The sequence below is a fragment of the Arvicola amphibius genome, chromosome X (genome assembly GCF_903992535.2).
Source record: "Arvicola amphibius chromosome X, mArvAmp1.2, whole genome shotgun sequence".
NCBI lineage: Eukaryota > Metazoa > Chordata > Mammalia > Rodentia > Cricetidae > Arvicola > Arvicola amphibius.
The window spans coordinates 106,191,403-106,217,954 of NC_052065.1; the positions used below are offsets into that span (position 1 = coordinate 106,191,403).

A 26,552-nucleotide genomic window follows, 5' to 3' on the forward strand; every position below is an offset into this window, starting at 1 on the left:
GGTTACTTGCCTTTTTTGTGCAGTTCCATCACTCTCCCATGTGCACACTGAATGAGAACAGAATTAGACCTCTCGAATGAAGGCCATTATAAGTGAAATTCCCTGCAGGGACTGACTTCCGAGTTTGTGAAGCTCTGTAGGGAATCAAGAAAATCTGAATTATAATAAGTTTGCTTGAATAAAGGGATCTCCCAGGCAAAAAAAGAAAGTTTATTTTAAAAGTTTCTGCCACTAGAGATGAAAATCTCACCACCTCAACTCCCACCACACCCTCTCAATGCTTCAGTAACTGTGAAGTCCATCTCAGTGTCAATGCAAGGAAAATGTCTGTGGTGGTCCTATATAATCCAAATAGAGGTGTGTGGGGTGAAAAGACAGTGTAGGTTGCAAGTTAAGAGCAAGATATAGAAGATAAAGCTAGCATATCTGAAATATATGGAAATATATGTCTTAGCTAGCAATACCAGTAGGCAGCAGGCGCAGAAAAAGATGGTGACAAAATAAACAAGGGACACATGGGGTAGAAAGAAGATATAATAACAGAAGAATAAGGCCCAAAGAGTGGGGAAAAGTTATTTTATAGCCCCAGTGTCAATTGCTTATACCCTCCTAATTAGGCGTGGTTACTTTAAGCAACTGAAATAACCATTTACATAATAATTGTCAAATAATGGTTGGTTGACATCAAAAGTCCTACCAGCCAACCCTCTAGTGGAATTCTGTGTCTTCTTTCACTTTTGCCTGGACCACAACAGAACAGCAATGTAGCTGCTCAGCAATTGGTTATTTCAGGAGTTCAAACATGCACTCAATCAAATTGCCAGCTAGATAGGCATGGAGAAAGAAAGAGACACCTACTCCAATCCCCATAACAATCATATTTTGCTGCCACAGAATATAGTAGCAATCAAAGTCACTTAAATGTCTTGTTTCGCAGCCCTACTTATACCATTTTTTAAAATTATTTCCTTAGGACTTCCTAATGGCTTTCCATGTTACTCACTTGCAAATGAAAGATAAGTTCAGCGTCAAGGCAATAAATTGTACTAAGAGTGCTGAATAGCCACTGCTTTTAGTTGCCATTTAGTCGTTTTTAAAAAACTTTCTGAATCATTCGTTCTGCTCTCCTCTAAAATAGTAAAGAAGAAAAGTTCATTTTTGTCCAGTTCTTGACCCAAAAGAAGGTGCTCTATAATTTCAGTCTTAGCATTATGTTGTTTTTTTTAAACTGACACTAGAATTCTAGAGCTGGTTAATTATTCCTCCTTATGAAGGCTAATTCAATAAATTACACAATTGTTGATTAAGTGGCCTCTCTTTTTTAATGGGAAAGCACTTGCTAAAGTATGAAGTGTTTTACAAATATAGAGAGTGATGTAAAATGGTAATTGACATCCTCAGGAACGTTTTCTGCTGATTCATTATATGCTTGCTAAAATGGGAGGACACAAGAACAAAATAAGTTTGCAAAGTGGTTACTCTGAGTTTGTAATAACTGTTGTTGTCCATGTCTAATTTAAATGTATTCCTGGATAATGTTATTTATCGCTTATGCAGCCGAAACCCAGTCTCCTGGCTCTGTCACATGCAGAAAGAAAATAAAAATAAAAACACCCTCTGGAACTGTGAATGCCAGCCAGACTTTTCTTTAAGCCTTTAGTAGAGGATTCAAGAGACAAATTCAAGTTTTTTGGATGACTTCACCTTCACAGTAAAAGCAATACAAAGTCAATAAAGCACAGTGGTTAGGAACACAGACTGCTTCATTTCAAATCCTAGATCTGTGCTTGATAGATGTCCTTGAAAAAATTGTTTATCTATAAATGAGAGTGATAATGTACCTGCCTCATAGGGAGGTTGTAAAGATTCAGTGAGGTCAATATGTATAAATCATTTAACAGAGTGTTTGGCTTACAAATGCTCAATAAAATTCTATACTAATAATAGGAATAATAGTAACATCATTTGACCTTGCTTTCCCGATATGAAGACTTGAACTAATAATTTACAGGATTGGAATAAAAAGAACTAGAAGAAGTTTGGAATTGATTAAGAAATTAGGTAAAACTTCTGATCTGGGCATTTCATGGAAGTGTGTACCTTTTGCAGAGAAGCAAATATCAGTGGGTGTGTTCCATGGGATGTGGCACCAACATGCTTCAGAAACAGATCTTAGCCTGCTTCGACCTTCACAGAGGATTTCTTTGTTCTAATACTGATATGAAGTTCTATCTAGATCACTTAGTGGGTTACTGTGATAGTCATTGAATGATGCCCCAAATCCTTCATTTTCTTTCTGCTTCCAAGAACTGATATGCTGATTGTGGAGCTAAGACTGGAATGTACTGTGACTGCGCATACACCTGTGCAGTTGGGATTGTTAAATCATCTCCCGTCTCTTTAAACTTGAGAGGTAAAGGCAGTTTATTCAGTTAGTAGCCTGCAGTCACTCCAGATGGGCCAATTTTGCCAAAAATCAAATAAATATTAGAGTAGATAACAAAGAAGAGTTTATCTAGGTCAATATAAGAATGCTATCATGCTCAAACAAAAACAAAATGAAACAGAAAGGCTCCCAGCTAAGTAAAAAAAAAAAAATCAAAAGAAGTTTTGAAGCTAGAGCTTCCTCAAGAGAAAGCAGTGCCCTTGGATTTTATGAATCAAGTTTAGTCTGTGAGTCCCTTCACCTACCCAATGACTCTGGTTTGTTATTGCTTTTGCTTTGGGTTTTGGTTTGAGGGGTTGTTTGCTTCAAGATATTCAAGTTCTACCCATATCTATCAGGGGTTTTTAACCTAATATACAATGATAAACTGGGAGAAATATGGCAAAAATATTATCGACAGGTTTCCTTTACATACTTTTGATCTCCAAATAACTTAAATAGTTTTAACTGTACTTTGGGGCCTACATCTCTAAAGTAAACATACTATCAGTAAACTCTAATAAAAATAACCTGTTATTATAGATATTTGCAGTGATGCCTCCACGTTGAAAGCTCAAGCCACTTTTATGCGAAGCAGAGAACAGCAGGTCCCCCACCTTCAAATTCAGCAGATCCAAGCTCTACTGGGCATCTGCACAGAGGCAAAGGCAGAGTTTTCAGTTGCCTTAAAATAAAAGTCAAGTACCGTGTTCGATGCTATATCGAAAACGTAATTTATCACATAAATAAAACTCCCTCAGCAGTGTCCTCATTCCCCACAAAGGACAATGGCATGTTAGCTCTTATTAAAACTATTAAGCACCCGAGGAAAAGCATCTCCAAAGTTCAGAAAGAGTCACAAAATGCAGAGCTTGCAAACTACTTTTGAACGGTGCATTTTTCTCTACGTTTTGCTTGGCATAGTCTATGACCTGAGCTGAACCTGAACCTGTCTAAGACACAGGAATACCTGTGGGATAAACTTTGTGGCTTGTTTCAAGATGTTTTAGGACAACATCCCATCATAAGCCACTGGCCTCTTTATGTGTATGACTATCCCTTTACGTATAGCCCCAAGTGCCTCTTAACTATAGGAAAGGGAACTACATAAATCAACACCAAGCCTTCTTCATCAAATGGCAACACAATCCGAAGATGGTGTTCTACAAAACAAAAGCATCATCTAGTCATGTAACAGTCAGTGTATTTGGACATGTGAACAAGGAAACATGCAAAGCATTTACCAACAGGGTATATTTGTTGAGAGGACTTATCCTGAGACACACTCTCTCTTTTTGGGCATGGAATTCATTTGATAAATGACTATTGTAAGTCCAAAACATTTGGAAAATTTGATACTCAAGTCTGTCATGTGGTTTATTCCAGTAAATGTTGTAAGATTCCAAATTTTAAGGACAAAAATCAGTCAAAACTACAAAATACAGCTTTCTCTCTTAGTGTCTACAACATCCATGTGAAAATAAACTGAGATACTTTCTCATACCCATTTAATTCAACTCTCAGTACACTTCCATTGCCCCAATCCAGGGGAAGACCATTCTGAAGGAATGATTCCAATATCTAACAAGGTAACTATTAAGTGGGAATATAAAAGACATGTTGTAGTTGATACTCAACACATTACTGTTTTCAAACAAAATTCTGGACACATAGATGTTGTTGTAGGTCAGCAAAGTACAAAAGCATATGGGTAAATCATATAATCTACTATAAAATTATCCTCAAATATCACAAAAAGAAGGTAGTACAGAGTAATAGTATTTAAAAAGTGTCAGAAAAGCTCTAGTTAAAGTCATTCACAACAAAATTCCTAACATACAAGTTTATTTTATGTGGGTTTTTGGACTTTAATGGCAATTTTAGTACCTATTACTTTGGCTCAGCCTAGGCCAGCTAATGCATGACTAATAACAAGATGGCCTTTGGTAGTTTTCGCTCACCTTTACTATTTCACACTTACCAGCATCTTAGCTTATTTTCTGATGATATGATAAAATACTCTAATATAAACAATTTAAAGGGTAAAGATGTTTGTTTTAGTTCACAGTTCAAGAGTCAGTACATCATGTCAGGGAAATCAAGGCAGCAGGATAGTTGAGCAACTAATTAGTTGCATTATGTACACATTCAGAAGAAGAGCTCAGCAAATGCATGCATGCCAGTCCCCAGGTAACTTTCTCTTTTCTACCAGTCCTAGACTCCACACTCACAGAAGGGTTCCACCCAAGAATGGGACAGGTCTCACCACACCAGTTAACATAATTAAGGTAATCCCTCACAGACATTCTCAGAGACACTTTTCTCTGGATGATTCTAAATTACGTGAAGTTGACAATTCAGACTAACCATTGCCACTACTTTACTATTACCATTGGCCTACAGCAATGTGTTACTCTTCCTTTATCCTAGTATTTGGGTTCATGCTGTAAATATTAGTTGAGACCCAGTGAAAAAAATAGAAAGGACATAATTGTTATAATTTAATACATGGGATGGGCTGCACAGGTGTTAAATGAATTATGAAAACTACAGATACCTTCAGGAAATGGCTACTACATCTAGGCCTGGGAAACAAACAGAAAGGCTTGAGATTGTTAGAACCAAGAAACGAAGGAGTTGTGTTTCATGAAGGTAGGTCATAGGCTGTTGAGGAAAGGATGCTAGCATTCTCACATTGAGAATGTACTAATGACAAATTTGATGTTGGCACCTCTAAGAGGGCACGATGACACTGAGTCTCAGACTATGCAAATTAGCTGGAAAGTGCAGCTAGCTATTGCTGCCAGAATGAAGATCTACTATTGAGGTGATGTTGACAGGAACAGAAAGCAAACAGGAAGGAACAAGTCCCTTCTCGCTCCTTGAGCCTCCCAGCATACCTTTATTTTCTGTACTGTCAGGATCTATCAAAAATCCAGCTGGCAAAATAGAAAATGTAGAGAGTAGAATCCCAACCCTACTATCACGAAGCAATGTCTTTAAAAGGACGAATTTGGAGATGTGAGACAGTAACTTAATAACCACCGTACTGTGCAATGAGGTGTTAGATTTTCATGTCATTGTTGCGGCTGGAGTCACTCAGATATGCTTACAGTTTGGATGAAACATTAATTAGAGTGGACTGTTTGCCACAGAGGATTTCATCATTACCGAATCTGTAAGAAGCTGTTATTAAAAGACTTCAACCAGAGCTGCTCAATGTGTTGTGAGGGTGATTTTGACTCCCCACTCATTAAAACTCCGGTATTCAATACGCATAACCTATTTTTTTTGCTTTGTTCAGACCGATGTCTATAATCTGAATGCTTCCTTAAATTATTCTAGGTATGTGGTAAGTGTTCAGGTGGTCAATCTCCAGAGTTCTGGAAACATAAGCTTGAGCTGGGCCATCTGTTGAGTATGTGTAATTTTGTCTTTCACACAGGGAAGTAGTGAGCAAAACCCGGAAGCACATTGAAGCCCTAATGAAAATACAACCAGTGAAATTCTATTTCTAAATATTCATTAAGCCAGCAGCTGATATTAATGTCCTTATCATTTGGAAACATTACAGAGTTCTGATGAGAGAGACAGTCTGCGGAATTCTAGTCTAACTTTAAATGAACTTCAGAGGCGAGCAATCATGAGTTTTGATATTTCCTCTTCCCATTCAGAGCCATGCCCACTTATATCTTCACATCTCCACGGTGAAATTTTTTAATAGTTTCTTCCTGAAATATTACATCAGCAAGAAGGGTTAGCAGTAGCTACAGAAATGAAAACATAATCTCAGAGTGACTGATCAATGAAATCAGACCATTTCATAAAAGCTGTGCACTCATACTTCTGGCCAGTAAATTGCTCTAGGTGCCAAAGGGAATTGGAAGCTTGGCCTATCTTTTTGAGCCAATACTGTAATATTAACAACCAGCAACAGAGAAGTTTCTGCAGCTTCTCAGCAGGAAGCAACTGAAGGGTGATTTTAGGGACTTCTTTTTAAGCTCCAGGCTTTTCTGTGCAAGCAAAACCCTGGTACTCAGGAAGGCAAGAGTTCCAACTCCTGCGCAAAGACACACAGTGATCTCTTCACTGAACTATCACGGAACTTACTCTTGCTACCTAGCCTCACGAAACTGTGTATTTTCTAAGACTGTTGTCTGCTTGACCCTCCTTCAGCCAGTCTATCCCCCACAGTGATGAATATGCAGTAGATATTTACTAAGTAGATGTAAAAGTAAAATAGAGACTCAAAAGAGAAAACAGTAAAGTTTCCATGTTCCTCTCCCTGCTTCTACATGTGCTGAAAGGGTTAATTTCTTTGACTGCAATGATAAAAACCTAAGATACAACAGACATAAATAGTAAATTGGCAAGTAGCATCATGTAAGTAGCATCATGTACAATATGTTCTTCTTACAATAACAATCGAATTTACAAACAAATTAGCTGTGGAGTCTGAAGGACATTCTGTAGTTTTCACACTGGGCCTTCATCTCCCGCTGATAGATGACTTTGACTGTAAATTGAAAAGTGGAAGTGATTCAACATTCTGTGTTTTCACAAGTGCCATTTCCAAAATTGAGGCTTCAGAAAGGAGATGCCAGAAAGTGTAGACGGAAACTCAGAGCAATTATGCCTGTTATTAAGATGAGGTAGTGGCAATTATACGGCAGACTCATAGAGAATATGTACGTGCCGATTGTTCTTAGGGAGCCTGTATGAACAAACTTTTACAGCACCCATCAGACTTTGGGTCTCCAGTGGTAGTGTGAATTTTCAGGCTATCCAACAGTATGCTTTTGGACAGGGATTGTGAACCCAAGAGCCATCTTAGAAGAGATGTGTGTTTTTTCTCTTAATGAGCTTAAATGAAACCCCTATATTAAAAGAAGGGCTTCTTTCACTGTTTTTTTTTCCTCCAGAATAATCATCCCCCAAGATTTTTGGTCTCTGGACTCCTTTGCGGTACTGAAAACTGTTGATATCTTCACATATATCCTCCCTGAACCTTAATTGTTTTGTAGATATATCAGTTGGAACTGGGCTCCATGAGTCTGAATTTTGATTGGTTGAAGTTTTCTGCAATGACCTTTGTCTGTTGCAATGATTTTTTTTTTGATGAGAGAAGAAAACTATTCTTATCTGGAGAATAGGAAAAAATATTTAGAATGTAGTTAGGTATTATGCTGGTTTAGTAAAGTGGCAGTTGTACATTCTTATCCAAGATCCATGACTCATAAGTCCTTGATAGTTAAGAAGGTTCCAGTACCAGGAATGATTTCCCTCTTTTTCAATGGGTCTTGAGCCAATTAGAGAGCAGTTGGTTACTACCAAGGTATGCATACCACTATTGCACCACTAGGGTTATTGTGTCATACCAGCTATTGTGATTCGTTGGTATCATAGCTGAGTAGGACTGTTAGTTGTTTCATGCTTTAGAAGATTACAAACTATTTTGCTGTGCTAGTTACAGTTCAATGACTACAGGCAACAATTAAGCAATCTTACATTTCAAAAGGCTAGAAGACAGAATTTTGAAAGTTTTTACCATAGAAAAAGAAAAGTTCTGGAGGAGATAAATATTTTAATCTGATTTAAACATTATAGAATATATACATATATCAAAACTTTGCATGGTACTTCACTAACATGAATAATTTTTAGGGCTTTTTATGTACCAGTTAAAAGAAACAATTCTAAAACACTGCCCTAATTGTATTTCCCACATTTACCAAAATATTAATTTAGTTTAATTTATATATTTATATATTCTGTGGGATAATGCTCTTGTACATTGCAAAGATTTGTCACTCACATTGGTTTAATAAAACACTGATTGGCCAGTAGTCAGGCAGGAAAAATACACAAGACAGCAAGACTAAGAGAATTATGGGAAGAAGAAAGGCAGAGGAAGCAAGATGAGAATGCCTTACTGAGAAAAGGTGCCAAGCCACATGGCTAAACATAGATAAGAATTGTGGGTTAATTTAAGCTGTAAGAGCTAGTTAATAATATGCCTGAGACTTGAGGCAAAACAGTTTATAATTAATATAAGCCTCTCTGTGTTTCTTTGGGACTGAATGGCTGCAGGACCAGGCAGGACAGAAATTTGTCTACAAATTTACCTTAATTTTGTAAAAACAGGGGATTTATCTAAAAAGGAAACACTAGAACTTTTTTAGGCCAGTGTATCTATAATGGTATAATCAGTAGCCCCAGCAAAATGAAAAGCTAACAACTAGAGTATCATATTCTTTATGATGATATTCCATTAAGAATAACAGAAACCCTCAATACAACAGAAGTGCAAACAAGATAGTGGGCAGAATAGATATTATTCAGGATTGAGGTGGAAGCTCCACAGATCCACCCAGGATCCAAGCTCCTACATTACTACTGCCTGAGCACATAACTTTTATTTCTAAGCAATGTCATGGTCCAAGAAGTCTGACAAAACCTTCAGCATCCAAGTATCCCAAAGATAGCTAAGACCAAACAAAGCTGCTTCCAGGTCAATTAGCTCTCCATTGAGAAATCTTTATAACATACACTTGTTAGTCTAGATGATTCCACACTTCCACTTACACACTGTCTGAAAATAATGTTTTGTTCTAAATAGCAATGTGTATTACATAATAATGGAGGTTGACCATTAAGGAGGACAAATTGAATGAATTATGGGGTAGGTGTAGAACTGGAAGTTTCTGACACAGGAATATCAATAGGCACACATTTGAGATTTCATATTGACCTATCTGAGCAACTTCAAATTTATAAGGGGGAGAAATTCCACCTCGATAAATTTTGGTTTGCCCATATTGCAAAGAAAGATGGCACTTAAAAGAATAATGTCCCTAAATGACCTTGTTTATAAAGGTATAAATTATTTGAAGATGAAATGCCAAGACTACTATTGGGGATGATTGTTCCATTTGTGCAGGGTATAGGGGGTATTTTTGTTTTCCTTTGCTTTCTTTCACTCACTTCAATATTAATTTGGGAACATTGAGGTATATACAGTTTAGCCTATGTGCTCTGTAGTAGACTAATTCTAAAGATTAATCTAAATGTAAGTAGTGACTAGACTGACACTACCTATTCATTTTCAATGAATACTGCAACTTAAATTTCCAGTTTTCTCATGGGCTCTCATTGGACAACCCAGACCATGGGGATGCTTTTGAGCAAGGGTAAAGAGATTCCTCAAAGTGTCCAGCCATTATGGCAAGCTACAGAATGTGAATCTGAGATAATGCAAAATAGTTTACTTATTGAAAAGGTCACCAAATCTTGATATGTTTCACCTTCTAATAATTTCTACTCTTTAAAAACAAGATCAGTAAGAAAAACCACTCTTATAGGTGTCATCATGATTTCCAAGTGAAAAAGAAAAAAAAAACTTTCTCCAGGCAACATTTCCCTTCTTCTATAAATTTGAAGATGCTTAGACAATGTCGGTGTCAAGAAATGAGACTGCCATTTGAAAACTGACAAAAAGTGATTCTAGCAATCTGGGGTTGTCAACTTTTAGAAGCATGGGGATATCTAACATAGTGCTGGCAGAACACCTGGTACAGAGCATTCAGCCCCATCACTGCATTGTCCCCAGGGCTGGCATACCTCAAAGGAGATAATCATACACTTCCTGAAAAGTCCTACTGAAGAAGCCTTAGAGCTCAAAGTCAAGCACTCACTTGTTAAATGAGCCACAGAGCTCTGAGGAGACTAAAGGAGGGAGATCAGAAGTTGTGTCTAGAATGGAAGGCAGGACCTTCTACAAAATGGCTGGTCTTCTCTAACCTTATGGAACTTTGGAGAAAGAACTTATTAGCAGCTGGTGGTGATTGTAGAATACTGTAATAATCATGGTTCATCTTTGAGGCATTTCCACCATAGTTAACTTCTTAAAGTGACTGGAGTAGAAAAGGAATAACTGATTGCTCTATGCCAATGGAAACCCCTTGTACTTACAGATAAATAGAACAAATGATGTCAACAAAAGACTATAATCTCCATGAGGGGAGGAATCCACTCTCTTCTTTAGAACTAGTTTCTTAATATGTAGCATAGTGTGAAAGATAGAACTAATAGGCTTTTAACTGACAGAGAAAGGAAATTAATTTAACATGTTCTGTCCTTGATACTGGGTCAAAAGTACTGTTATAAATACCAAGGTGGCCCAAGTAATAAGCCAAACTATTAGCCAGGGAATTAGCTGAATATTATACCAAAATAAGTCAAAGATTTCTTGGAGGTTTGATTGTTTTGAGAAATCCCTGAGGAATAGAGCAAATGAGTGAGTGCCTGGTGATATGGAATAACTGGAAGTCTTTGAAGAGTATGACCATGTTCTTAAACTTAAGAGTTCACAGGATGTCCAGGGAGGAGAGCATTGCAATAGTTGGAGAGAGACAAGAAGATTCTCAGACAAGGGTGGGTTTCCCTAACCACTGCACAGCTTGTCCTCAGATCCAGATTCGCTATTCTTTTCCTCTTCCTATGTATTGGGTGCTCTGGTGAAGTACAATGTTTGTGTTTTCATTGAATTCTTACAGATTTTGGAAGGTATTATTTGATTTAATTTCTATGGGAGAAGACTAAAATGCTTGTGTTAGTTGATTCACTGAAGACACAGCAGTAGCAAATTCTATCATTTAAAATTTTGATCCAAAACGTTTCAACAGCAGAGACTGAGCTGCTAATCACTTCACTACACTACATCTGAGCATATCTTCTATGGAGAAAGTACATAACTGTTGCGAATTTTCACAAATTCTTCTGCATCTGAAAGAGAAGCAGTATTTCAGACTCCGAGTGCCAGGAAGATAGAGTCTCCTTATGGTTAGATGGGAGAACGAATAAATGAATGCATGTAATGATAAATGGGTGGTCTCTGGATTGATTATCCTGTAGCTAGTCTTTTCCCCCCAACTGTCCCCCGAACTTCACCCTAAGTAATGTTTCTGAAGTATAAAACTGACCTTGTCAGCTATCGACTTTAAAGATCCTCATTCTCTCTTTGCCATCTACATCTTAAGGCTAAAAGTCTTAGAATACATATCCTTCTAAAGCTTAGTCCAATAGTTCTCAACAAAGGATGGTTTTGTTCTTTAGGGAACATACATTTTTGTTGTTATTAATGGAAGTAAAGATGCTGCTGACATATATGGTACAAAGATGCTAAACATTCTCTGCAAATGCATGGTGCTGACCCCAGCTTGAAAATGTCTCTCATTAGAAACCTGGACCTATCCCTTCAGAAACATTTAGAATGTCATTTACCAATAATAGCTACCCTGTATTATAGCTGAGAGACCCCCAGTCCATAGTCCCCACACTCCCATATGATTTCATGCTTCTTTATTTTTATTTATCTTCCTTATGCTGAGATCATTCTTGATCCTTAGTACCTTTGTTCCTTCTTGCAAGTTAATTCTAATTTTCACTTCTAAAAATCTTGCTGGAACTCCCACTTCTGTAGACCCATATCATTCTCAGCATGAATTTAGAATGACATTGACCTGTGCTATACTGAATGATATATTTCTATATCTGCCTTCCATCTCTTAACTATGAACTAAGGGAGGACAGAAACATGGTAAATTGGGAATAGAAATTATTGTTCTCATATAATTATATTCTAAAGTATATAAAGTGCTAATCCATACTAAGTACCCAATACCTATGAAGGAGTCAATAAATAATATTTCTATTAATGACCCAGGCTAGTGCTTCTCTGGTTTTGTGAATGCTATAGACCAATTCATAGAAATTGGCAGAACTGCACATTCATAGTTAAGAAATGGGTCAATTTAAAGAAAAATATTAGGTCTGCTCCAGTATAGTTGGCACATAGCTGAATCAAAATCCATGAAAATCTTATATAGAAAACTGAAGTTTAAGAAAGTGTTGAAAGGAAACTACATGAAATCATTTTGATACCACCTAGTACCCTCTACCATGTACCAGGCACCAGGATAAGCACCGCGCATCACCACATATCATTTAATCTATATAAGTAAAAAAATAAATATTTCATGTATATGCATATTCAAACACACAGATATATGATTTTTAACCTATTTTCCTTGATACAGATGAAGAAATTGGAGCTGTATAAAAGATACCTTAGTTTTCCTACTATTACACAGAACTCTGTGTGGGAACCCTGAGTCAGACTGTTAGAGGGAAGCCAAGTATTTAACTAATGCTGTATGTCTTCTTCATTGCACAGTTAGTCTTGCAACTGAAGGCATTTTAAATTTTGTATGATCAAAGGGCTCATGTTTAGAATTTGCTTTTACTCACAGGTTTTTCTCTGTAGGATCCTGCTGTCTTCTACACGGATAGTGCGGTCAAAATTAGCTAGAACTTTAAGTCAGTCACAGAACTGGTTAACCTGAGAGTCAACTCCCTTCAAGGCAAGTTTTCAATTAGCAGAGGAAGACAGCACTGTCAAGTGCTGACATCCCAACCCAGAGCTTCTTTCTGCTCAGGGTTATTTCTCAGGGAAGGTTGTTGAGGGATGGGTACATTCCACCAGCTAGAGGCTATGCCAGTGACCTTTAATGCTAGTTTAGCTTAAACACATTTTGACATTTTGAAAAAATTAGTATATTTTTACAAGGTGGGGCAAGCACCACAAATTCGACCTAATGGTTTGCCTGTAGGCCGGATCAGCAGTCGACAGAGCCTTCGCTGCTGCTCTTGGGGGCTCTTCTGAGTCCCACTCTAAAAGAAAATGTTTTTCTATTATCACATGCAACCCCCCCACACACACTTTAAAAAATCACGGTTGTAGAAATGGCAGCAGCTTCTGAAAGTTAACCTTAGATTCATTTCAGTAGCACAGAGTTGTGGGATCTCTCCACAATTAATAGATGCTTGTTCCACCAGCCAGAATCAGCTCAAAAACATCACTACATATGTTGGGTGGGGTGGAGAAGCTCTGTTTTTACTGTGTGGGTGTAAAGCACTAATTCCTTGAAAAATTACCTGGAAATGGACATATTTAACATAAGAATGGCATAAAAGGAACTGACAACCTAAAAGCAGTGAAAAGGTCCCTCCTCTAAAACAATGGCCCCTCGACTACTAAGTAGGCGCACGTCTTTCATCTGAGAGATCTCAGAGACAAGCTGCCCCACCGAATCAAATGGGAATTAAAGGGATTCTATGTAGCTGGCATACAAAGTGTCTCAAAAGCACAAAGGCCACTTTCGTCACAGAAAACTGCCAGAGGGTAGCTCATTTGATGAGAAAGAAAACAAACAGACACAATGTCTGGTGTATTTTTGAGGCAATATTAAATCTAATAAACATGACACCAATAGTATCGGCTTAAATCGGGCTGCGAGAGCTGGAGAATTTCACAGCTTGTTTCTCACCGCCAGCTTTTATCTCAGAGGCAGCCTTGATAGCTGAGAACAGAGTCTAAAATATGTTCCTTCCACAGCTTCTGCCAGGTGTGTGCCATTCCCGGGCCTCTGCCCTGGCTCTGGCTCCCTGAGTGGGGATAATTAGAACGTCATTTCAGCCAGCTTTGTTTTTTCTGGGTCACCGACTTCAGACTCGATCAAAATAGGAGTGTTGTACTGAAATCAATTCATTTCCTCTTCCTCAGCCAGCCCTGACTTATTTCCTAGGGGACCGTGTTCCGTAGGACTAGAGCACACAGACAGCTTCTGGACAAGTTTGATAGTGTATATAGAGGTCCAAGGTGGAGGCACGGGGTGAAGGGAGAGCCAACCCTCCACAGTAGCAGCAGCGGCAACGGCAGTGGCAGCAGGCACTCACTCTGTCTCTCTATGGCAGCACACTGACATGCAAAGGCCTCAGATAGACATGCTGAGGAACACATCACCACAAACTGTTCTGGGAGCTGTGGCTGCTGGTGGTTAATGTTTATCCAATGGCCTCAGTCCGAAAGGCTTTGTAGAACATGCATAATACAAGCTGAGCTTTATACCCCATTAGCACACAAATTCCTAGCTGCCCAGAGGCATATGGTTACTGACCAGAGAAGGGCAGCATTTGTAGAGGTGGAAGTAGAGGGCACAGAAAGCTGTGGGGACACAGTGAGGTTGTTGGGCATTTGGGGGACACTCAGACATGGGGGCAAAGGGCCTTGTGTGGTATAAGAAGGAGAAGCCAAAGGCAACCTTTGCTTTCCTCACAGCACCCCCCCCCCCTTAGAGGGCACAAGTAAAAAAATAAGTTCTTATCTCAGACATCAGATAGGGCCTTTTCCCACTTTATTAATCACTATACATAAGGTCTCTTTCAGCTGAGGAAGTAGTGGGCCTCAAAATGCAGTGAAAGTCCGTATCTACTTTCCAAACATTCCAGTTCCGTGAGAAAAGCAAAGACTTCCATCGGCTTTCCTGCAAAGCTGAAAAGCGTAGTTACGCTACTTTCACTATTTTAGTCCTGAACAAGATTTCTTTTTCTGCCTTTGTCTAGCCGGAAAGGAGAGAAATGGATAGTAATGAGTGCTGATGTGGGGAGCGCAATACGGAGCCGAGTTCTCCGTGAAGTGCCTAGGGATAAGCAGTCACCATCGGGAAATGTCAGGGCAGGCACTGAGCCAACTCATGTCCGGAAAAGAACTACAGTGAAATCATGTTTACTTAGTTTATCCTCAGCATCTAGTACAGCCCTTGGACAGGGCACACTAGACACACACATGCACACGGGCGCGCGCGCACACACACACACACACACACTTTTTTACTCTTCTCAAACATCTCAAGTCTTTATACTCTCAGTACCCTACATTGCCTCCCTAGTTTATATAGCATAATTCCTTACCTAGTCTAATGCAGAAGCCACCAAACTGGCTGGTCTCACCTCTGCCTCCCACATTGTCTCTAGAGCAAGCAGGAAGATCCATCTGAAACCCAAATATGACTATGTCATCCACCTACTTAAAGCCCTTCAGTGACTACCCCAGTCACAAAAACAAAACTGATATGGGATTCCTTTCATTACCTGGTATATTTGTTTAGCAGAGATGCCATAACAAAATAGCAAAGTTCAGGTGTCTTCAATAACAAAATTTGTTTTCTCAAATCTGGCCACAGGAAACCAAAGACACACGTGTTGGCTTCTCCTAAGAGTTCTCTCTTTTTCCCATTCAGATGGCCATCTTCTTGCTATATCCACATATAGACAAGCTCTAAGTGTGTGCAGTCTCCACTTCCATAATCACACGTACAGTCTGGAGAGGTCTCTGCTCTTAGCATCCTAACTATCCTAATTTATTCTTTAGATACCCTAGCTCCAAACACAGTCACATTGAAGGTTAGTGCCATGAGACCTAACTTTGAAAAGGACAGCATCTACTCTGCAACATCTAGTCACTCTCTACCTCCTGGTTGGCATCACTTTCTTATTTCCACGCACTGAAGCTATATTAGCCTTACTGAAATATTTATTGTACCCAAGTTGAGTCATGCCGTCTCTGATGTTTGGGCTTTTACCCTTGCTATTTGCTCTGCCCAAATGGTCCTGCACTTACACTGCCCTTCTCCTACTGGTCACTTCACCCTTGGCTTACACACCGTCGTGTCTATTAATATCCCGCTTCCACGTCTATGTGAAGTCCTCTCATGGCCTTTCTAGTGCTTCCTTCTCACAACATGGAGAGTAATTGCTAACAGTGCTTTCAAGGGCCCTACCAGACCAAACAGTTCCTTAAGGGCATAGGTTTATGTCTCGGAAAACTGTATTTTAATCCCTAAAGCTTAGCACAAGGCTTAGTACAGAGAATGTTCTCATCAAACATTTGGGGAAATCAGAAACCAAACTTGGGTTCTTCGCCAAGTTTGAGGATCCAAGAACTAAACAAGACCCAGAGAAGTGAGAAGTATGTTCCCACCTAGGACTCCAGATTAATAGCTAGCGGACTATACCTGCATAATATACAAGATGGATATTAGGCCTATGCTAATAGCAGGTCCTGACCAAAAGGCTGTTGATTGGGTAAAAAGCTGGTTTCCCCAGGACTTCATTGTCCCAAAATCTTTATGGCTTTGCTTTTCTAAGCATATACAAGACAATAAAAGAATTGTGTGTGTGTGTGTGTGTGTGTGTGTGTGTGTGTGTGTGTGCGTGCATGCATGCATGTGTTGATCCAGAGGTCCTACAGCAATAACCTTCAAAATCATCTAGAGATTTGTAAAAACACAGACAGTTGGGTCCCTGTTCTCAGGGATTATGATACAATGCGCCTAGGATAGAGCCTCAAAGTTTGCATTTGTAATCATTTCTCAAGTGATGCTATGGCTGTCAGTTCCAGAGACCACACTCTGAATTCCACTTATCTAGAAGGTACTTTGGGATTATGGAAAACAATTTATATTGTGTTGGAAATAGCATAAATGATAAATATGTTTAATAGGCTGTGTGATTACCTATCCATCCCTCATTATCAGACAGCATCAATGTTGCTGAAATCAGTAATAGTACAGAAACAATAAGCTACTTATTACTCATAAGGTAAAATTGTCTCTGGAACGGTGTGGTAACTTAGCGGTATGTGTTCTGTTTGTTCTTTTTGTAGGTGCGATTAGAGTGGCCAACCGACCTCACAGTCAATCCCATGGACAACTCATTGTATGTCCTGGATAACAACATCGTGCTGCAGATTTCTGAGAACAGGCGTGTGCGGATCATTGCAGGGCGTCCCATTCACTGCCAGGTGCCCGGCATTGATCATTTCTTGGTCAGCAAAGTAGCAATTCACTCCACTCTGGAGTCAGCCAGGGCCATCAGCGTCTCCCACAGCGGGTTGCTCTTCATCGCTGAAACAGACGAGAGGAAAGTGAACCGCATTCAGCAAGTGACCACCAATGGGGAGATCTCCATCATAGCCGGCGCCCCCACTGACTGCGACTGCAAAATTGATCCCAACTGTGACTGTTTTTCAGGTATGACCTTTTTAGCAATTCACCAGCTCCCCCTCTCTGTTTTCAAAAGCAAAACCTGCATCAGAAAAGCCTAAAGGAAAACAAAAAGGAATTCGTATAAACAATTGTGTGGGCTCGCGCGGAGAAAGCAATGTATTGGGAGTTAGCGCTGACAGCTGACTGAGTGACCCAGAAAAGCCATAAAACCTTTTCACAATCCATCTGCCTTACTTGCTACATAGAGATAAGTATATTTCTCCATCATGTCACCTTGCTGTTCTTGGGATAAACAGACGTAATAACTTTCCAGAGTCTCAAAAAAGTTAACATCATACAAATTTAAGATCTTGCCGTTATTTGTGCTTTAAAGAAAGGCAAATAGGTTGAAAAACATATTTACTGATTTTATTAAGCCACTTGCCCTAAGTGACTGCCTTCCAGATGGAAAGCATGCTCTATTAGACTGTTGAAAGGACCCCAAGCAGACTGCTGTGAGCATGTACGGGCAAAATTAAATTCCCCAATTGCAAATTCTTACGGCATCAGTCTCGTGATGTTAAAAGCTCTGAAATTCCATAAACAATGGTGCCCTTTTAGCTGAAATGGGAGAGGAAAAGACGAGCCTTTTCCACAAACATGGAATAGTTATTTCGGATAGCAAACAGAACTCTAAATGTCAACAGTTCTGTTCCTGTCTGAGGAGTGGAAGTCCCTCCCTGCTACATGCAAACCTATTAAGCTACTCACCCAGGACTGAATAGCCCTCATAAGTTTTGTGTTTCCTTGAGAAGAATCCAGAATCAGTAAGTTGTTCGATATGACTTTGTTCAATATTTCCTGTATTTTCCTGGACAATGAGATTTATAGATGTTTTAGTAATTTATATATTTTCTTCAAGGTACAGCTACTATTTATGTCAGTTACCAGCTTTGGTATTTGGAATCATTGTTATACTTACAGACTTAGCATATTTTGACAGTGGAACAAAGAAAATTAACAGAGGAAATGACTTCTAAGCATAGTAGGACCAGAAGATTCTAAAACAAATCCTGCAAATAGCAACAGGAAAGAAACTTACAAACTGGCAGGCAAATTTTGTGTGGCTATCGTTATTTGCTGTTCTTGTACCTTGCAATACAATAGATTCTGAACAGCAGGATTTAGGAATTCACAGAATTGGTGTAACTGAGATAATTATAGCTTACTGTTCATCTTTAGTGTTACTGACTCAAGAATTACAATCTTTTGAGTAAATGGGTTTCAAAATCGTCAGGGGGCATGCAAAGAGTGATGATTCTCTGATTGTTTTTTTTTTCTTTAAAATGATTTTTGATGTGTGTTGCTTTAAATCTCAGGTATGCTTACTCAAATTCTTTGGGTGCCAATTATTAAAATTGGGTCTTTTTCCCCCGTAGGTGATGGTGGCTACGCCAAAGACGCAAAGATGAAAGCCCCTTCCTCCTTGGCAGTGTCACCTGATGGTACCCTCTATGTAGCAGACCTTGGCAATGTTCGAATTCGTACCATCAGCAAAAACCAAGCCCACCTGAATGATATGAACCTTTATGAGATTGCTTCGCCTGCTGACCAAGAACTCTACCAGTTCACTGTCAATGGAACCCACCTACACACCATGAACTTGATAACAAGGGACTATGTATATAACTTCACCTACAATGCTGAAGGTGATCTGGGTGCCATCACTAGCAGCAATGGCAATTCAGTGCATATTCGTCGGGATGCAGGTGGCATGCCTCTATGGCTTGTGGTGCCTGGCGGGCAAGTCTACTGGCTGACCATAAGCAGCAATGGAGTCCTGAAAAGAGTGTCAGCTCAAGGCTACAATTTGGCCTTGATGACCTACCCAGGAAACACAGGACTTCTAGCAACAAAAAGTAATGAAAATGGATGGACCACTGTTTATGAGTAAGTTGCTAATTTCCAACCCCACTTTTGTTAGGTTGTTATTTGAAAGAGAATTACGGTAAGAACATAGTTTAGTAATTGATGGCTGTTGAGTACTATTTTCTCCTAACAATCACGGATAAAAAATAAAAAGTAAGTAGTCAAGAAGAAAATTTTACCCAGCTCCTAGGGTGGGACCCATTTTGCCTAAGCAGTTTGTAGAGCATAATGCTTAAAGTATAGTGTGGCGCTGCAGGAGACAGGAAAGAGTTATAAGTCCATACACACACACACACACACACACACACACACACACACAAAATCCACAGCATCCCTGGGAAGAAAAGCTACGATTGTATCTAAATAACAAAACTAAAGGATGCTGCTAAAGCAGTAAAGAAGTGGTGTGATTTAACAAGTATTTACTGATCTCTGTGGGGTTTAATGGATGAATAAACAAGTCTGTGCCCAGCCCAACTCAGTATTCGTTGCTGTGGGAGATAACGGTGAAGCTGGAATGGAAGAAGTGGACCTTGAAAGGCAAATGTAAAATTCCGCGGAGCACATGCTGACTAGCAGCTCTGAGACCCTGATTGCTTCTGCGAAATGTGGAGCCACGTGCTTCAGTGCAACCCCAGGCTTCCTTGGTGCCCCCTGCACAAGTGGAACCTAGCATGCAGTGGCAGTTACAGACTAGCTAATTCTGTTATAACTTCATTTCATTGGGAACTAACACAAAGTATGTCTGACAGCAAGCTACTAGGAATTACCATGGCATGGAAATAAAGACCATTGCCCTTACCTGGTTTCCGAGTCAATCGGCTCAGCAAGCCAGACTGGCAGCCCTCGGGAAGCACTTTCCCCACAAAGGAAGCTGCCTAGTTTCTAACAGTATACCGAGTGAGAATAATCCCTAGAGTCAGAACTCAGAACCTGGGATGACAGTCAACTTGAAGGCTTTAAACCATGAAGAAGTAGAGATACTAAGTTTGATTAGTTTCACATGTGACTATTCTTGTGCAGCTGTAGAAAAATATGAAGAGAATATGTCCAGGCCCACAAAAGCCTCCTGAGGAAAAGAACAAAGCAACTGTCCTTCAAATTTTGGAGCACTTCCCAAAGAAATGTCATTTATACAAAAGGCCTGAACAGCTACTCCAGTTTCACTTGGAGAAATGTGCTCAGTAGTTTTTGTTGCAGGACTTCCTCTATTTCAGGGATGGGTTGTTTGTTTAAATTTTCTTATATCTTAATAAAAGCAACAAAAGCTGCTATTCTCTAAGGATCTACTTACTGCTAGATGTTATGTTAGGTAATTATTATACATCATTTTATTTGGCTTTCTTTGTAACAATGTAGAATAGGTTCTTCCTGCACGCCTATTTTATAGATAAATAACTAAGCCACAAATATAGTTAACTGGTCCCGATTCACCCAGCTATCCAGAATGCAAATGCCAATAATCTAAGTCAAGAAGTCTTATTTTAAAATAGTCTTCCTTTAGGAAAATTAATTTCTAATGAGACACTTTTAATGTCTTTTAAAACAAGTCTCACTCCGGATCACAATGCAGTTAAAATTAGGCAAAAAAAAAAAAAAAAAAAAAAAATCTTGAAACCTGCCTGCTGATTTCAGTCCTCCCAAAATAAATAGTTGACGAGTTAACTAGTTTTCAAAACAACCAGGTAATCCATTGCCTTTTCATTTGTTTGATTAACATCTGTTGAGTATCCACTAAGTTCACACAAGAACTATGGCATCAACTTAGAAAAAAAACTTCATAATGTTTTAAGTAAGTTCATGATTTTGTATTGACCTTCACTCACAACTATCCTGAGGTGCATGCAGCCTGCAGGCCACAGGCTGGACATGACTTCTAGGTGTGACCACATAACCAATAACAGAAAGATAAAGTTCCATATACTCATGGAGCTTACATTGTACTGGAGGACAATAAGTTGTATAGAATTTCAAATAGCAATGCTATACGAAGAAGTTATATATGTATACATATATATGTAAATATGGTATACAATATATTAATAGTCTTGAGCTAGTAAGATGACTAGCAGGCAACAGTGCTTGCCTCCAAGTATCATAACCTAAGTTTGATCCTAGGGACCCACATGGTGGAAGGAGTGAACTGACTCCCATAAGTTGCATAAGTTGTTCTATGACTTCCCCCTTTGTCCCATAGCACATTAAGATAGATAATAGATAGAAAGATTGATAGATAGATAGATAGATAGATAGATAGATAGATAGATAGATAATAGATGATAGATAGATAGATAGATAAAAGATTAGATAGATAGATAGATATAGATAGATAGATAGATAGATAGATAGATAGATAGATAGATAGATAGATTAGATAGATAGATAGATGATAAGATTTATGAAAAACTGTATACAGTTTGAAAATAAGCATGATCAATACTTAACGACAAAGTAGATGTAGTATTTGTGGGAAAGCTGGGTCAAAAACAATTTCAAAGTTTTGTCCTAAGCAACAAAATATAGGGATTTCTATTCTTAGAAAGAAACATTATGCAAGAAGTATTGTAAGGTAAGAGACTAGAAATTTGATTTCTGACAATCAGTTAAATATTTAAATGGATGAGTCTGAAATTCAAAAGAAGCTGGAGATCTACATTTGGAGTTAACCAATGTTTAAAATGTATTAAATCCATGAAACAGATGAGATCTCCAGAAAAGTGAGTAAAGACTAAGAAAAGAAAGCAACAGAATGATTCTGAAGACCTTCATAGTTTAGCTTAAGAAAGAATGGCGAAAGAGACTAGGAAAGGAGGGCCATTGAACTAGGGAAGCAGCATGTCCATGAAGTCAATTGTCTTATTCCAAACCCATTTGTACTCTTAACCAAACTGCCTTAGATCAGGTTATTCATAAACAATAGGAATCCACTGTGAGTGTGTATGTATATGTGTGTGTGCAAATGTGCTCACACAGTGGCAGGCATGCCAGAGGACAACTTTGTAGAGCTGATACTTTCCTTCCACCTTTACAGGGATCCTACACATCAAACTCAGGCCAGCAGGCCTGTGCAGCAAGTGCTTCTACTCACTAAGACACCTTGCCAGGAGGTATAAAGTCTAAAATCCAGGTGCCAGCAGAATCAGTGTGTAGCACGGGGCACCCTCTGCTTACATGATGGTACCTCTTACTTACTGTGTGTCTTCACATGGCAGAAGTAGGAAAGAAAAGAGGTAGACTCTTCACCCTATAACTCTTTCATAAAATCACAGATATCATTATGGAGACAGAACCCTCATGACCTAATCATCTCCTAAAGACCTCTTGAAGTTAGAGAGATAGCTCAATGGTTAAAATCACTGGCTACCCATTCAGAGACCATGAGCTCAATTGCCAACACTGCACAGCAACTCACAACCATCCTTAACTACAGTTCCAAGGTATCTAGACATATCAGGCATGCAAGTAGTACACATACATGTAGGATAAAAAAACACATGTACACATAAAATTTTAAAACATTACAATAAATGTTAAAAATAAAAGCTGACTTAAAATATCTCAATTTACAGGATTGGGGGAAGTACTCATGCTCCATCACTATGTAAATCAGGTGACTCAAAAAGGACAAAGGTGACAGTTCAATGGTACATGACCTGCTTCACATATACATGACCCTGGGGAAAATGTCTGGCATCCCCAGAAAAAAAAATGAATGTGATCAGACAATAAGTAAATTGGTCCTGAGAATTGATCATTCTATTTTGAATTGTGAAGATCATTATTTACCTGAAAGGGGGAAGATTCTGAAACACAGTGAAGGACTCAAGCCTTAATAGAAGAGATTGAAGAAAGACTGGATAGATGCATAAATGTTCATGACACCATGGTTGGTAATAACCAAGAAATCTCCATCAAGTGATGATTGGACGTGCATAATGCAATCTACAGATATCATGAAGTAATACTCAAAGTAGAAATGAAGTTTTGATAAATGCTAAAACATGGATCAACATTACAGCATTAAGTCAAAGATACCAAACACAAGAGGAAAAGTATCACATGGTTACATTTACAGAAAATGTTATATCTATATAGATATAACATAGATTAGCAGACATCCAGAGCTGATGAAAAGAATGACCTGAGGATGTGATTATGAATATAGGTAGGGCTTGTTTGGAGAACAGGAATGTGCTAGAAGTGGTGGCAATGGTTATATAATATGACCAGTGTACTGGAAATATAGAAGCTTGTACCCTTTAAAATGCTAGATTTCATGGTATGTGAATTCTCTCTAGATAACAATAAAAAGAAAATAGGAGAAAGACTGGACACAGTGGATGAAGAATTACTTTGAGGACCTTTGCTATAAGGAGTAGAGAAATTAGAACACATGGTGGGGGTGAAGAATGAAGTCAAAAGAAGGAATTTTTGTTGTTCATTTTTGCTTGATTTGGGTTTGGGTTTGGGTTTGAAGCATGGTCTCACTATGTAAACTAGGCTAGCCTCAAACTTACAGAAGATTTTAGTGAAATATATTTGTTTGCTAATATAAAATGTGCAGCACTGAGATTAAAAAATTATGATGCCCATTAGAGAGGACAGTGCTACTGAAAGATCAGTTTGTGTGCCAGCTTTCTGCTGTTGGCACCTTGAAGCGGGGGCAATATGATAAGCAGTATCCCCCAAACCTGCAAACCTGTCACCAAGATTCAGGCCACGATCAGTATAGGGAAAGCTACTAATATCATTGCAGCATAACCACTATTGAGACTCTAAGGAATAGGAAACACAAGCATCCACAGGGGAGTAATCTTGAAATGTTAAGGCCACAAAGAAAAATTAGAAGTCATTTTATAAATGAGGGAACAGAGTCCCAGAGCAAGGAAGTAATCTGCCCATTCAGATCTAGAGTTAGACTTATGCTCTCTGTTCTACCATACCGCACTGTGTTCCATAAAAGTGTAGACATTTGAGATCACAAGAATGACAATGCAGAATATGGAGATCTAGAGGAAGAAATGAATATGAGAACACCATTAGATAACGAAGAAGGCTGTTCTTTCCCCACATTCTTAACTCCAGCAATATATATATATATATATATATACATACATATATATGTGTGTATATATATATATATGCTAAAATGATCACAAACAAATTAGATGTGTTGAGAGAATATACCTCTTCCCTTTGAAGCTATCTGTTCTCAGGCTGAATAGCAGTCCCTAACAAACCACAGCCCCTATCCTATCTTGCCCAGCCATGTAAGAATATATGGCTTTCTGTTCCTGATAATGGGCTTAAATTGCCTACCTTCCGCATGTGTCTTGATTCACTTATATTCTCCTTACTTTAGCCCAGGCCTGATATCCCCACAAAATGCCCTTGTCCTCCTGAAGCTGGGGAACACACAATTGAACCTACTGTCTCAATTAGGGTCAGAACAGTGCTAAGCGTGGAAGAAACTGAAAGGCTCTCTAGAAACCTCAAATGTTTTTCTAAAGTGAAAGAGTGGCTTCTTTGGCTAAAGGGAACAAATTGTCTTCCAAGTTAAAAACAGAAATTCTGTTGTGGGATAAGAAGCAAAGTTCAGCAGGATGGATATTTGATGTGTAGGGAGGACCCATGAGAGTAATCTGTTCAGCTTTCGATTATCTGCAGCTATTGAGAGAGAAAATGACATGAATGACCCCGAGCAATGGGTAATGTGGACAGGACTGAAAAGAGCCTCTTGTGCAGTAGTACTGCAGGGGCTTTTATTCTATGATGGGATATTGTTTAAATAGTTCATTGATTTTCATAATTCTGTTTGATTTGGACCAAGATCAAAATTACACACCCCAAGTATTAGTACTTGAAGCCTCACTGCCCATAAGCATCCTGAGTGTCAGGGGGCAGGAATGAGAAGCTGACCACGGAGAAATGGCTAACAAGGAGGTGACTGTCAACACAAGAGTACTGGAACAATGAGAAATGCATTCTGCCCTGACAAGCTAATGGGCCCCTAATTGTAATGACCCTGCCAGTGGATATCCAAGGGAAAGGCTTTGTACTTCACATAATGAGCTCACCCTTAGAACTGAAATCGTAACCAGGATGCTTTTGCTTATTGTTCTGGTATTTTCCTGGCAAAAAAAAAAATCTTCTGCTACATTAAATGGGAAAGGTGCCAGGCTAAGGCCAGAGCATCAGTTGTGTCTGCTGTCAGGTTAGGCCAAGTTAACAGCTCCTCAGTCCCTTTGCCCTTTGTAGGAAGTCCTTTCACTTGCGAGGACTTCTGTATTTCCATGCGTTATTGATCTTTCGGTCCTCTGCATTCTATGTTTCTAGATGCTTGTTAGTGAGTTTCTTTCCACACACACAAAAAGTCACTTGTTGACAAGAGAGAAAAGCTTTCTTGTTTCTCGATAGACTATTTCTTTAAATGCTGAGTTTTCTCAAGGGTTTCTAATAAGGGATCTCCCTCCCTCCAAGATTAGATTAGAATGGGGCCAGGGATATAAACCATGTCTCCATGCAGGAAGTTTTACATGATAGTCACTCCTTCAAACACTTGAAATGGAGCTGGAGAGATGGCTCCTCCAGTGACAGTTAAGGCTTATAGCCAAACATATGAAAAATCTAGTCTCTTAGAGAACTATGGCACAGATAAAAACTAAGGTGTTATAGGTGCAGCCCTTGCCTTCAAGTAGATAAACGATGACAACTTAGGGGGAAAAAAGAAGATGAGGATGTAGTTCAATTGGTAATTGGTAGAGTGCTTATTTAAGGCACATAAGGCCAGGGGTTCTGTTTACAGCCCCCATCAAACCATCATCTCAGTTACCTAAAAGGTTCTAATCCATCCTTGAATACATGAGACTCTCTCTCAAAAACAAAAGTAAAATCACCACACATGTAAACAAGAATATAATAATATGGATTGTCCCTTCAGGTACAAAAGATAGACTCAACATCTTTGTTCAAATACCTTTCTTTGTACCAAGCTTAGCCATGGTTCAACAATCAAACAAGCAGAATTATGGTGTTGCTGTAGAGAAGCCAAATAAAGATTGGGAGCACACAGAGGCACGAAAAGGTTTTCAGAGGCTAACAAGGAGTTTAGCTGCATTTTCACAGAACATCTTTGTAAACTGTGTTAGTCTTCCTATTCTAGTTTGCTTCCTGTTGCTGAGCTAAAACACCAAATAAAAGAAACTTCGGGAGGGGAGGGTCTGTTTTATCTTCAAGGTTATAGTCCATCATTGAGAGAAATCAGGAGAGGAACTCAAAGCAAGAACCCAGAGACAGGAACTAAAGCAGATACC

General features: G+C 38.9%; 1 protein-coding gene and 1 long non-coding RNA gene across 4 annotated transcripts in view; one reads left to right on the forward strand and one right to left on the reverse strand.

Moving 5' to 3' along the window:
- Tenm1 (teneurin transmembrane protein 1) overlaps window positions 1-26,552 on the forward strand; it is a 572,293-nt gene that overhangs the window by 514,532 nt on the left and 31,209 nt on the right. For all 3 annotated transcript variants that reach the window (XM_038316304.1, XM_038316305.1, XM_038316306.1), the window contains 2 exons: window positions 16,989-17,355; window positions 18,750-19,260. In XM_038316304.1, the coding sequence (XP_038172232.1) occupies window positions 16,989-17,355; window positions 18,750-19,260 (878 nt within the window). The remainder of the gene's footprint in view (window positions 1-16,988; window positions 17,356-18,749; window positions 19,261-26,552) is intronic.
- On the reverse strand, window positions 34-18,182 carry LOC119804714. The gene is made up of 3 exons (XR_005283836.1): window positions 18,082-18,182; window positions 17,013-17,229; window positions 34-134 (listed from the first exon to the last, which is right to left on the reverse strand). It is a non-coding gene; the product is annotated as an uncharacterized LOC119804714 (long non-coding RNA).